The 11617-nt window shown below is 46.7% G+C and overlaps 1 protein-coding gene across 22 annotated transcripts in view; it reads left to right on the top strand.

Moving 5' to 3' along the window:
* Window positions 1–121: 121 nt before the first annotated feature.
* mapk8ip3 (mitogen-activated protein kinase 8 interacting protein 3) overlaps window positions 122–11617 on the top strand; it is a 56070-nt gene continuing 44574 nt past the window's right edge. For 13 of the 22 annotated variants that reach the window (XM_069181116.1, XM_069181114.1, XM_069181108.1 and 10 more), the window contains exons 1-4: window positions 124–1459; window positions 9601–9721; window positions 10312–10382; window positions 11004–11098. In XM_069181116.1, coding sequence (XP_069037217.1) covers window positions 1154–1459; window positions 9601–9721; window positions 10312–10382; window positions 11004–11098 — 593 coding nt within the window. In that variant the 5' untranslated portion in view covers window positions 124–1153. Of the gene's footprint in view, window positions 1460–9600; window positions 9722–10311; window positions 10383–11003; window positions 11099–11617 lie in introns of all 22 variants that reach the window. The other 9 variants (XM_069181113.1, XM_069181097.1, XM_069181111.1 and 6 more) reach the window with 3 other exon arrangements.

Below are 11617 nucleotides of genomic sequence, written 5' to 3'. Positions count from 1 at the left end.
TTGTTGTTAAAGCAGAAATAAAAATGAGCTGCTAATCGATTCCATTCCCTCTCTTCACTGGTCACTGCTTTTGCTGTGTGACGCAGCACGTTGGCGAAGCCCACCGAGCCCTCTTGCTACCAGGGGATGGGTCCGCGCAGCGACCGTGAGCACCGCAGACAACAGTGACCGCTCTGGCCGGCTGGGGGGCTGCGGGCTGGGGAAAACGCGCTCTCACGCCGGCCGTGACTGCGCGGCGAGGACGAGACATCCCGGCTCGGCCGGAGCCTGCTCGCTGCAGACGGCGTGACGTCAGCCGCCTCGCTCAGCCTGGGAGGATCCCGACAGCGCCGCAGAAAACGGCATCGCCTAACCCGGTCCAACCCGGGGAAGCGGACTGGAGCCGGACTGGACCAAAATATGATTTAAAGGGGAAAGAGGGAGGCAGGGGAGGGAGCACGCAGGGAACGGCGGCTTTCAGCTGATTTCATGCGTGTCATCAGTGCTCGCAGCGATGACTGGACTGCGTGGTTGCTGACCGGCAGGTGCATTGTGAGGCACGTTTATTTATTATTTTAATTAGAAGCCTCGTTTTTTTTTTGCGTTCCGTTTTAACCTTGTTTTTCCTGTCCGGGAAAAAAACAACAACAAAATGGGCAGAAACAAACTGCACCGCTTTCGCCTGGAAAGGGATGCGGGCTTCGCCGAGAGCAAGACGCGACCGGGAACCATCTAGAAGCCCCCATCCAGGCCGCCGCGCCGGGCGACACGGGGAACAGGGAGAGTCCTGGCCCCTGCATGCGTTCAACTACAGCGACAGAAATATCGGGTTTTAGCCGGCGGAAACGATGCGCGTCGCCCTGGTCTCGGAATTCAGGGGCTGAAAAAAAAAAAGCGGATTTCGGGACCTGCAGAGCATCACCTGAGCCACTGAAAGCGAACGCGTCTGCGTCGCTCCCAGCCCGATAAAGACTGGAACGAAAAAAGGCGAAATATATTTAGACGGGCGAATGACATTTTGGGGCTTGAATTAAAAAAAAAACACCGGTATATCACATTAAATTCCTCTATATTTGAGGGTTTTGTTTTTTTCTCCCCCGGAACTGCGCTGGTGGTGGTCGTGGTGGTGGAGTAGGGGGGGCGTCCGCCCGTGTTATCGGAGCCTCTTGCCAAGATGATGGAGATCTCGCTCGACGAGGTGGTCTACCAGGATGACTACGGCTCGGTGTCGGTCATGTCGGACCGGGTCTCCGGCCTGGCCAACAGCATCTACCGCGAGTTCGAGCGCCTCATCCGCAGCTACGACGAGGAGGTGGTCAAGGAGCTGATGCCGCTGGTGGTCAACGTGCTGGAGAACCTGGACTCCGTGCTGACCGAGAACCAGGAGCACGAAGTGGAGCTGGAGCTGCTGAAGGAGGACAACGAGCAGCTGCTCACCCAGTACGAGAGGGAGAAGGCGCTGCGCAAACAGGCGGAGGAGGTGCGGTAGACCGGCACTGGCTCCCCGTGTTGCCGTAATTACACCTGGAAAGAGCACCGCCTTTCAGATAGCCCACCGCACTTTGACATCACTGCATGTGTGCGGGCCCTTGATCCGCATAGATGCCGTTATTGCTGAGGTATCTTTAAAAAAAAATGGTCTCTCACGACTGCTGGCTGATGAGCAGCGTTCGAGTGAGTCATTCAATTAACGCCCACATCGGTAACGGCTTATTCTACTAACTTGGTCAGTATCTTTAGGGTTCCGGTCATTTTCTTCCAAAGTGTACTGTCATCGCCTTGTAGTCAATGCACAGACCCGCAGTCATAGGTTGGGAAATGTATTTATTTAGGAGTTTCTTATACACCCGAGCGATTCGCTGACCTATGTTTAAAAAACCCCCATCGATTATAACTTTTCAAATGTACTTCACTGCGCACGTCAACAGACGCCCGAGGCTCACCTAACCCCGAGCTTCTTGGGCCCTGGCTAAAAACCGCTTTCAAGCAAAAGAAAAACAAGTTTGTGAACCCTAGCATCTTTGTGTTTTTTTTTTCTCGGTTGTAGCAATTACAGTACGTTATCTTCCAAATTACAGCCTACCCTTTCACTCCATCTTCATTTTCTGTCCTAAACTTAGGGGAAAAAAAGGAAGATTAAAACTAACACGCCTGAAATTGAAGGTGATCATAGGGATTTGGTAGAGACAGTGTGGAGTATAGGTGACAGGCAGACAAACGGTCACTGCGACATATTTACATTACACAAGACAGCTTTCTGGGATGCTGGTTTAAATGTGAAATGGCTTTAAATGTTTCACCTGGGTCTGATAGAGGGAGCGACTGTTTAAAAATGTACCTAGATATCTAGTAAGCAGCTGGTGGTAAGTGGTCAATTGCTAAAATGAGGGATAAAGACAGACCTCCACTACGTTTTCTTATCACTTGTATGCTATCTTTCTATTCCCGTGTACTGCTGCTAAACGGATTCATAAAGAGGTTGCACGCAGGCGTAAACACAGCTACTCCCAGTCAGGTTAAGGGGATGCGTTGCCGTATTTCTAACCTCAGGCTGCTAGACTATTTCTATTTCATGATCATCTTGTCACCACAAGATGGTATCTTGTCCAGGAGCTGCTAAATCATGTTTTAATCAGCTCAGTTATCATCTTCTCTGTGATAATTAGGCTTTCTGCTCTTTTTTTGGGGGGGGCAAGATCTGGAGAAGCGTGCTCAAAAGCCGTGAGATAATTATATTAATATAAAGACTTGCCCCATAGTAGTTTCTTAAATGTATAGCCAAGACGCGACCCCTTGAAACGCAACAATTGTATAGCGACGAGGGTGCGTCTGTGAGCTTTAGTCACGACGATACAGCTGCTGTAGTTCAGACACTGGGCGTATCAAAACGTCTCTTGCTTTTCTCCGCCGGTTGAAAAACGTGTTCGAATTGCCGCCTGTATCAGCTGACAACTTTCAAAGACGCATTTTCATATTATGACGCCTGTCTTATTTTAAGGTTATGACGTGAACGTCTGTTATCAGGTTGCATCCAAACATCTAGGTTATCTTCTGTTTGGATTTGAATATGTTGGGTTTGGTTTGTCCGAATTCTTTCCGTTTCTCTATTGCTGCTGAATGTTGCATTTTTACTTGTAGTGGGAAAGTAACGTTATATTAAGGACATAGGTGCAGAAATGGACAGGAGCAGCGTTTATTCGTCTTTAGCATGACGATTCCACGCCACCTGATTACCTAGTGCTTTGTGTGGTAAATTGTGCTTTCCGATTCGTCATCTTTACATCTTGAACGTTAAAGTCTAAACGAGGTTTGTAATACGTTTAAGACAGTTGAACGTATTGAAAAATATTGTGAAGTTTCAGCTGCCGTGTTTGAAAGCGAGTTCTTTTAAGCCCTTTAATGAGAGTTGGGTTGCCAAGCGACCTTTTAAAAAACTGTTTGGCACTCCGCTCATGGTAATGGCTCTATTAAGCCTGGTGATTCTAATTAGTTTCTATTGTGATGGACACAGTCATGCTGTCGGTTTTACTCATTTGGAGCTGTAGCTGTGGGAGTACAGTACATGAAACATACTGTGCATGCATTATTAATTTATCTGGCTGAAGCCATTTACATTTGGGTACAGCTGGGCATTTTACTGGAGCAATCAGAGCTGAACCTTGTTCAGGAGTCTAAAAGCAGTATCCTACCTGGGATTTGAATTCCAAACCCTCCAGTTATAACACTGGGATCTGCACTACAAACCAGCTACTGAGTCGTGGTTTATTCCCTCTAGTGGAATTTAAAATCAGTCACGTATTGGCTTGGCTGGTTTCAGACCTGCACATGTCTGCACATTCTTCATTTCCCACCTGCGCCAGGTGAGAAAGAGCCTCGGGCGGCTGGGGGGTTCGTGCTGTCGGCCGAGGCTGCTCAGGCAGCAGGCCCAGGTGCTGGTGACAAGCCACCTGCCAGTGGTGACAAGGAACACAGGCAAGCCTGGCTTGTTGACCACTGGCATCGGCGTTGACGTACTGTGGTGGGAAATTCCGAATAACAGAATACGAACTTTCCATACCTGGGCTATTTTGCCATTATTGGCACAGGGGATGTTTCTCTTTTTAAAAAAGAGAGCCCTCACCAACCGCCCCAGATATAAACATTAAATCGCACCGAAGTTTGGGAATGTTGGACACTAATTAAGGCAGCATGGTGGTTCAGTGGTTCAGCCCTGGGACCATAGGTTCAATTCTGGCCCTGGGTTGCTCCCTGTGTGGACTTTGTATCTTCTCGCCATGCGTACACGGGTTTCCTGCCTCGGTCCAAAGGCGTGCTGGTAGGTTAATTGGCTTCTGGGAAAACTGGCCCTGGCGTGAGCGTGTCTGTCCCGTCAAGGCATGGTGTTCCCCTCCTTGCGCCTGTTGCTTGCTGGGATAAGAAAAGAATGACACAATAATTTTCTGAACCACTCTGATTTGCAACCCGAAATATGTAGTCCAAAATGATACGTGTGGAGATGCAGAGGAAAAGATGAACTGCTTTATTTTAACATGATTAAATGGGGCGGAGCGATAGCTCTGCACCTGTGGCTGGAAGGTTGCCGGTTCAAATCCCACGGCCCATAGAATCCTACTCCATTGGGCCCCTGAGCAAAGGCCCTTAACCCCAGCTGCTCCAGGGGTGGCGTATTAATGTCCTCTGACCCCAGTCTTCTCTCTTCCCACCTTTGTGTCTCATGGAGAGCAGGCTGGAGTATACAAAAAGATAAATTCCTAATGCATGGCTAATAAAGTGATCTTATCTTATTTTTTTTCCGCCTGTTAGAAAGTGAGCCACACTACAGGCAGAGAATAAGGTGAAAGTTTTCATTTTCAGCCATGCTGAACCCCAAAACCCTAATTTGGAGTCTCCTACTCCCGCTACACGCTTTATTTCCTCCATGTAAACACATAAGGCGTGTGCACTTGCGTCCCATCTCCAACCTGCCTGGGGCACGCTGCACCCTCCCATAGAGCCCAGAGTCCTTGCCCTCGATAGTGGCCAGTCTCCAGGTCGCGATAGACCACTTGTGCACCGCTGCCTGGGGAATCGCCTACGCAACAGAAAGATCCGCAACAAGCCTGCACCGTAGGTGTACACAACTCGCCTCAAGACCACCTTTGCAGGCTGCGCCATTGAAGCAACACACAGCCACACTCCCCCCCACCTGAGACCTGCGAGTCAGATTTGTGCTGAATCGAGAGCTGAGCGCCGGACTGGGACGCTCAGAGGAAGGTGACTGATTGCAAGCAATGACCGAAGCAGGGACAGAGTTTGCAACGTCATAGTGTTCGGCTGAAAAATGCTTACTTGGTTTTAAGTACGTCCTCGAATTGCTCAGCATAGCAAACACGCTTTACGGGCCCTTTTAAATTGGTTGTCAGTCTCGTTTTATTTACTGTGTTTGCACTCTTAGTAGTTTTAGATTTAAGAACTATTCAGAGTCAATGGTGATTCGACTAAAGAAATTGAAATAAAAAAGGGAATTATTTATTGTTTCGTTATAAATACGTGTTTTTTTACGAATGCTACAGTATTTCGTTCTGCCGAAACAATATAGAAATCCTGTCTAACGTGAATCTCTTCCGAAAAGTAAAATCACATTTGCGTCGTTTCAAAACCATAGGCAGGTGTTTTCGTGTGGATAGAGTGGTAAAATTCAACTGCAGCGCAAGCTGATAAAAATCAAATTGAAATATTTCTGAAAGCGCTGACCTTTAGGGCTGAAGTGTCCTGTGTTGTTTTTTACAATTCAGTGCTCCGCATATCCAGCGGACCTCAGCAGACACTTTTCTGAGCAAATCCATAAATTAAAAAGACATTTCAGGTCTAAAGCCTAGTGTTCGCGGACGACAGTCTCGTCTTTTGATTAAACGGATTAATTTATTTCAGGAGCAAAATTGATTTGGTGTAGCTTTGTAACGTTGATTCCGAATTTTCCTTGCAATAATGGTGGCAGGCTACACGTTTGTTGTGATCCTGTTCAACAAGCAACCATCACAGATATATGTTGTTTTTATTTTTCCATATAAATAGCAGGTTTTGAAATGAAAGCTTATGGTACCCCAGTCCTCGCAGGACTACCTTTCTGGCCATTTACAAGAATAAGATTTTTCTCTCAAACAATCGCTGCTCTTTAAAATGGAATAAAATAAGCACTGTTGAAGTGGATCTCAAACAGTAGAATGATGTAGTAAAACCAGTATTTTTTTTATAATTGGATCTTGTGGTTGCAAATAATCTAATGATAGTTCAGAGAGGCAAATAAACTATTTTTCCTTGGCTGGCAAATTGCTTTCTGTCATTAAAGCAAAAATATATTTTTTTCCTCAGCATCTGGTGCACAGCTTCACTTTTGACTCAAGGACAGTAATGAATCTGATCCTTTTGTGCAGAGGAGAGGGAGAGAGGTAGATAAGAGCTGAGTCCTTGACTTCTGTCTGCATGTCCTTGCGGAGTACCGAATGTCAGGAAAAACAAGGCGTTTGCTAGGGTTCCGGTGTGGGAGAACAGGCTCGGGCCCGAGTTGGGCTGTGAGGAAGCGTTGAGGTGCCGGACTAGGGTGGCTCCCCGGAGCAGGGATAGAAAAACAAGACCGGAGCTGTGGGGGATGGGCTGGTGCTCCTGAGAAATCAATAGTACATTACAGAGCCTGAAACCGGACACCACGTCCCCAGTAGCATTTGCTCTTATGAAAGCACTGAGCACATTTGGAGTGGGCTGGGACATCTGAGGGCAAAAGGGAGCAAAACACACAAAAAAATGTCCTTGAAGAGATATTTATCTTGAAAAAAAAAACATTTTTTTGGGGGGGTGGAGTTGGCAGCACACCAACGCGGTGGTCAGCGATGCTGCCTCCCTGCGCTGGGGCCCCGGGTTCAACTCCTGGGGTGCTGTCTGCGTGGAGTCTGTATGCTCTCTCGGTGTTCATGTGAGTTTCCTCCGGGTGCTCCGGTTTCCTCCCACAGTCCAGAAACATTACTGGCTTCTGGGAAAATTGGCTCTGGTGTGAGTGTGTGTGTGTGTCTGCCCTGTGACGGACTGGTGTCCTGCCCAGGGGGTGTCCTGCCTTGTGCCTCTCGCTTGCATTGGAGAGGCTCCGGCTCCCCTGCGACCCTGAATTGGATGAAGAGTTAGGAAATGGATGGATGGTAGGCGGAATGTGTAATATATGCTGACCATCCCTGAAATCTGTTATTTGGCCAATGATAGGAGGAATGTGCTACGTGCGTTAATGATAGCAAGCAGCCATATCACCCTGCAACTCACAGCTGGCAGCCCACTGAAGTTCAGTAGGTGTGAGCCTGGTCAGTACCTGGATGGGAGACTCCTGGAAAAGCTAAGGTTGCTACTGGAAGAAGTGTTAGTGGGGCCAGTAGGGGGCGCTCACCCTGTGGTCATCTGGGTCCTAATGCCCCAGTATAGTGAGGGGGACACTATACTCTAAAATGGCATTGTCCTTCAGATGAGACGTAAAACCGAGGTCCTGACTCTCTGTGGTCATTAAAAATCCCAGGGCGTTTCTCGAAAAGAGTAGGGGTGTAACCCCGATGCCCTGGCCAAATTTACCATTGGCCCTTACCAATCATGTCCTCCTAATAATCCCCCTCTCTGAACTGGCTTCATCACTCTGCTCTCCTACCCACTGAGAGCTGGTGTGTGGGGAGCGTTCTGGTGCACTATGGCTGCTGTCGCATCATCCAGGTGGGGCTGCACATTGGTGGTGATGGAGGGGAGTCCCCATTACCTGTAAAGCGCTTTGAGTGGAGTGTCCAGAAAAGACCTATATAAGTGTAATTAAATTAAATCTAATTAAATGAATTGGAAAGCAAGTACAAGAGGAGGAACAGAAGCTGAGCAGGAGGGATCAAGGGAGGTCTTAACAAGAAGGCTGCATCTAACCAAACAAGTCTCTCTACAACAAGATGCACGTCATGCACCAGAATATAGATTTGTAATATAGAAATAAATCTTTGTGATCAAAGAACACGTAAAGCTCTGGTTTGTGTTTGTCTCAATGCAAAAAACAGTTGTGCTGTAAACATCATTTTAAGCAGGGAGGAAGGAACCTGGAGTCTCAGGGTTTTGATTCCCCTATCAATTTCTTCACTTTTCTGGCCCAGAAAGGTCCTCCACCCAGTGCAGTGTTACACATTTCATAATACATCATTCATAATACATATGCGGTTGGTGTCATGTGAGTTTTGCAGTATGATGGACATTCTGGTGCCTTGTGACTTAAATAAATAAAGAAGTGCACCTATGATAATAGCTAGTAGCCCTGTCACCAAATTGCGGAGGTGCAAATCAGGAGAGATTTCGCAAATGTGGATTTGATTGCCAGATGGTTTGGCGCAGAACCCCTTTGCTTCATGGCTCTGCTGCAGTCATTCCCAACCTCAGCCAGCAGTCAGCTAACCTAGGAGATACAGAATTACAGCAACCTGACCCCGGGCTAGCACTGTGCCCAAGATTGAAAAAGGCTCAATTGACTTGAACTGAGACTTTTCAAAGACATTCAAAGTCAGCCAGCTACAGGTGCAATGCTTAAATGGTGCTTTTTGCATCCTTACTAATAATCAACAGTCATCATCCTGGGTCTGAATGCTGGAGCTTTAATTAGTGCCATGTATAGTTAAGTCTGAATATAGTGAGAACCTAAGATAGGTTTCAAATGAAAGAAGTGTTTTCAGTCCATCTAGCCTGTTTGATAGTTAGAAACTAATTGATCCAAGGATCTCTTTCAGCCGTCTTTCAAAAAACAACAGGATATTGCTTTCGACAACATGACTGAGTAGCTTGTTCTAGACCCCCACAACCCTTTGTTTAAAGACGTGCTTCTGGGTCTTGGTTTTAAATGCACTTCCACAAAGTTTCCACTTGTGCCCTGTGGTTCAACTTCTGCTTCTGATTGGAAGCCATTCTGGGCTCCCCAAATCTTTGTCCAACCTATGAGGACAACAGGAAGTGCGAAGGAAGCCATCTTGATTGCTTGGCTTTCCCGAGTCTAATAATTCGAGAATCTAGCCATTAATTGGAAAATCCCAGGGAATCAGCTGCAATATGCCTGACCTGAGAGGTTTAAGCCAGACACCTGTGACTCTTCCAGGGTCCTGAATGTTATATTTTCACTCACACCACGGGAAGGCTCTTAGCATACCTAGCTTTTGGGAATGTGACTCACAGCACCATGCTGGTACAAATCGTGCTGAGGACTTTATAGAATATGTTACCTAGGAGAAACTCAATGTGTGCTCATCCTGGAAAATAAATGTATTTATTGGATTGAGTTCTGAAAAGAAAGAAGTATTCTAGACCTGTGTGCTTTTCATTTCAAAGGTCTCCCTCAATATTGATTGCACAAAGCATTTCAAACCCAAGATTTAATCAGCGTCCACAGGTTGTCTTATTCTGTTGTTCCTATTTCATTTCATCAGTAACTAACTGAGTTGTTTATGTCAGGAAGGGCAGGTCCTCAGCATTCAGCTGCCTGTCAGTGTTAGTATAGTGGGGCCCACCCTGTCAGGTCTGACCTCCTCCTAATCCTTCATGGTCCTGTCCAGCGCTGTCTCTCTCACCCCTGACCGGAATGTCTCCCTGCAGAAATTCATCGAGTTTGAAGATGCGCTGGAGGCGGAGAAGAAGGAGCTCCAGGCGCAGGTGGAGATGCTGGAGCTGCAGGGAAAACAGATGGAGCTCAAGACCAAGAACTACTCCGATCAGAGTGAGTTCCTGGGATCCACATGGCAGCCATTGTGAAACTGCCTTCTTCATGGTCCTGTAATTCAGGATTGTAGATCCTGCTTTCAAGGGATGAACACTGCCGAGATTTGTGTTGAGGCAATGGGATTAGTAGATGTAAAGGCTGTATGAGCAGATCCCTGAGCTTATATTGATCAAGTCTTATAATTAAGAATTTGCCTAGACCATTTAGAAAGTATTAAGACTTACAGTCGGATCTGTCTGTTTTCCCATTAGGAGAAGACCGTTTTTCAGTGAGACACAATCCTAAATCACAGGCTGCTCCCAAGGCTAGGAAAGTTAGGATATCAGGTTAGACTGATTGCAGCCATGAACACTGAACTGTTTTAGAGACATAGCTCTCAAAGTCCATGTTTAATCCCCGAATTCTATATGGCAAGTGTTCCGCCTGGGCAAGAGGGCTATCCCAGGCCGGACAAATTTAATGATATGGATTCCTTCGGGGCCGAACTATTCAACCTACAATTCACTGCCCTGTTGAAGAGCAGAGATTTAGATGTCCAGATCACGGCAAAAAACAGGCCGTAACCGCAGTAACCTGCTGTCTTTCAGTATCCCGACTGGAGGAGCGCGAGTCCGACATGAAGAAGGAGTACAACGCTCTGCACCAGAGACACACTGAGGTATGGCAGCTCATTTCTGCGAGGGCAGGGGTCATGCGCTGTAACGTTAAGAGCTATGGCTGGTTTTGTGAGGCAGCTTCTGCTGTTAAAAAAAACGACACCACACACTCGATGTTGTAGATCATCACAGAGTCTGGCTCAAGTCCTGTAGTAACTTGTTTTTCATTTTTGTTTCATTAATAATACAATTTATACAAATGGCCGCAGTTAATAGGAACTAAACTAGATGAAAGGACCAAACACAAACAGTTTTATTTTCAAACGTTCCAAACAGCAACTAATTAAATCAAGTCAGTGGGGACTGCATGATCTGGTTGGAAGAAATACAGATGGTTTTTCAGTGCCAGGGTATGAATACATGTGAACTTCATACATTGAAATATAACTTTTTAAGTGGTGTTTTTTTAAAATATAATCAATATAGAAAGTCATCCAAATTTAAGTAGTGCATGTTTAAGAATGACCTCAAAGAAGGTCCGGTTTTATCAAAGCTGTGCCCTAGAGTGAGGCAGACAAGTGCGCTGCGGAGATATTTTAAACCTCCATCTCTTAGTCTCTTAGTCCATCTTTGGATCGTGCCACTGGTGCAGGTTTAGGACTGAAAAGCGCTTTTGCCCCCAGATGATCCAGACCTATGTGGAGCACATCGAGAGGTCCAAGATGCAGCAGGCTGGGACTAACCCCAGCCAGACGGAAGGATCGGGCAGTGGGAGAACGTAAGAAACCCACCGCCGGGCTCACCGGGTTGGCAGTGTGTGAAACCCATCATTCTGCTTGCTGTTGGCCGCATTTCATTGAGCTGAGCGATGCAACAGTTCCCTGTGGAAAGTGCATTAGCCAACCAGTCAGCTGCATGGCCAGTGTGTGGGGCTGTGGGTGCACTGGAGGTCTGAGAAGCACTGGTGGAGTATGGAATGAGCCATGTTACAGTCAAGCTTTCATTAACCCAAGTCATTAGTCTAGTCACAGCATCTGTAGTTTCTTTCTCCTCCGTTTAGCACCAAAATTATTGATTATTTTGACCATTTTCACTTATAAAACCTGTAATCACACCTCATCCTAGTCTAAAAAGTCTCAAACACTCAGATTCTACTGGCTTTTAGGAGAAGTATTGACTTATTGACAGTGTTAAGAATTCCTCCAGTATGGGATGGTGTGTGTCAGTCCTCCGAAAAACACAGCATGCAAAGGAAGCTAGCAGAAGAACTGAAAAGCCCTTTGTTGGCACATTTTAG

Source organism: Lepisosteus oculatus, chromosome 19, assembly GCF_040954835.1.
Source record: "Lepisosteus oculatus isolate fLepOcu1 chromosome 19, fLepOcu1.hap2, whole genome shotgun sequence".
In the NCBI taxonomy this organism is placed as follows: Eukaryota; Metazoa; Chordata; class Actinopteri; order Semionotiformes; family Lepisosteidae; genus Lepisosteus; species Lepisosteus oculatus.
The sequence above is the reverse complement of the archived record's forward strand: the minus strand, read 5'-3'. Positions and strand labels throughout refer to the sequence as shown.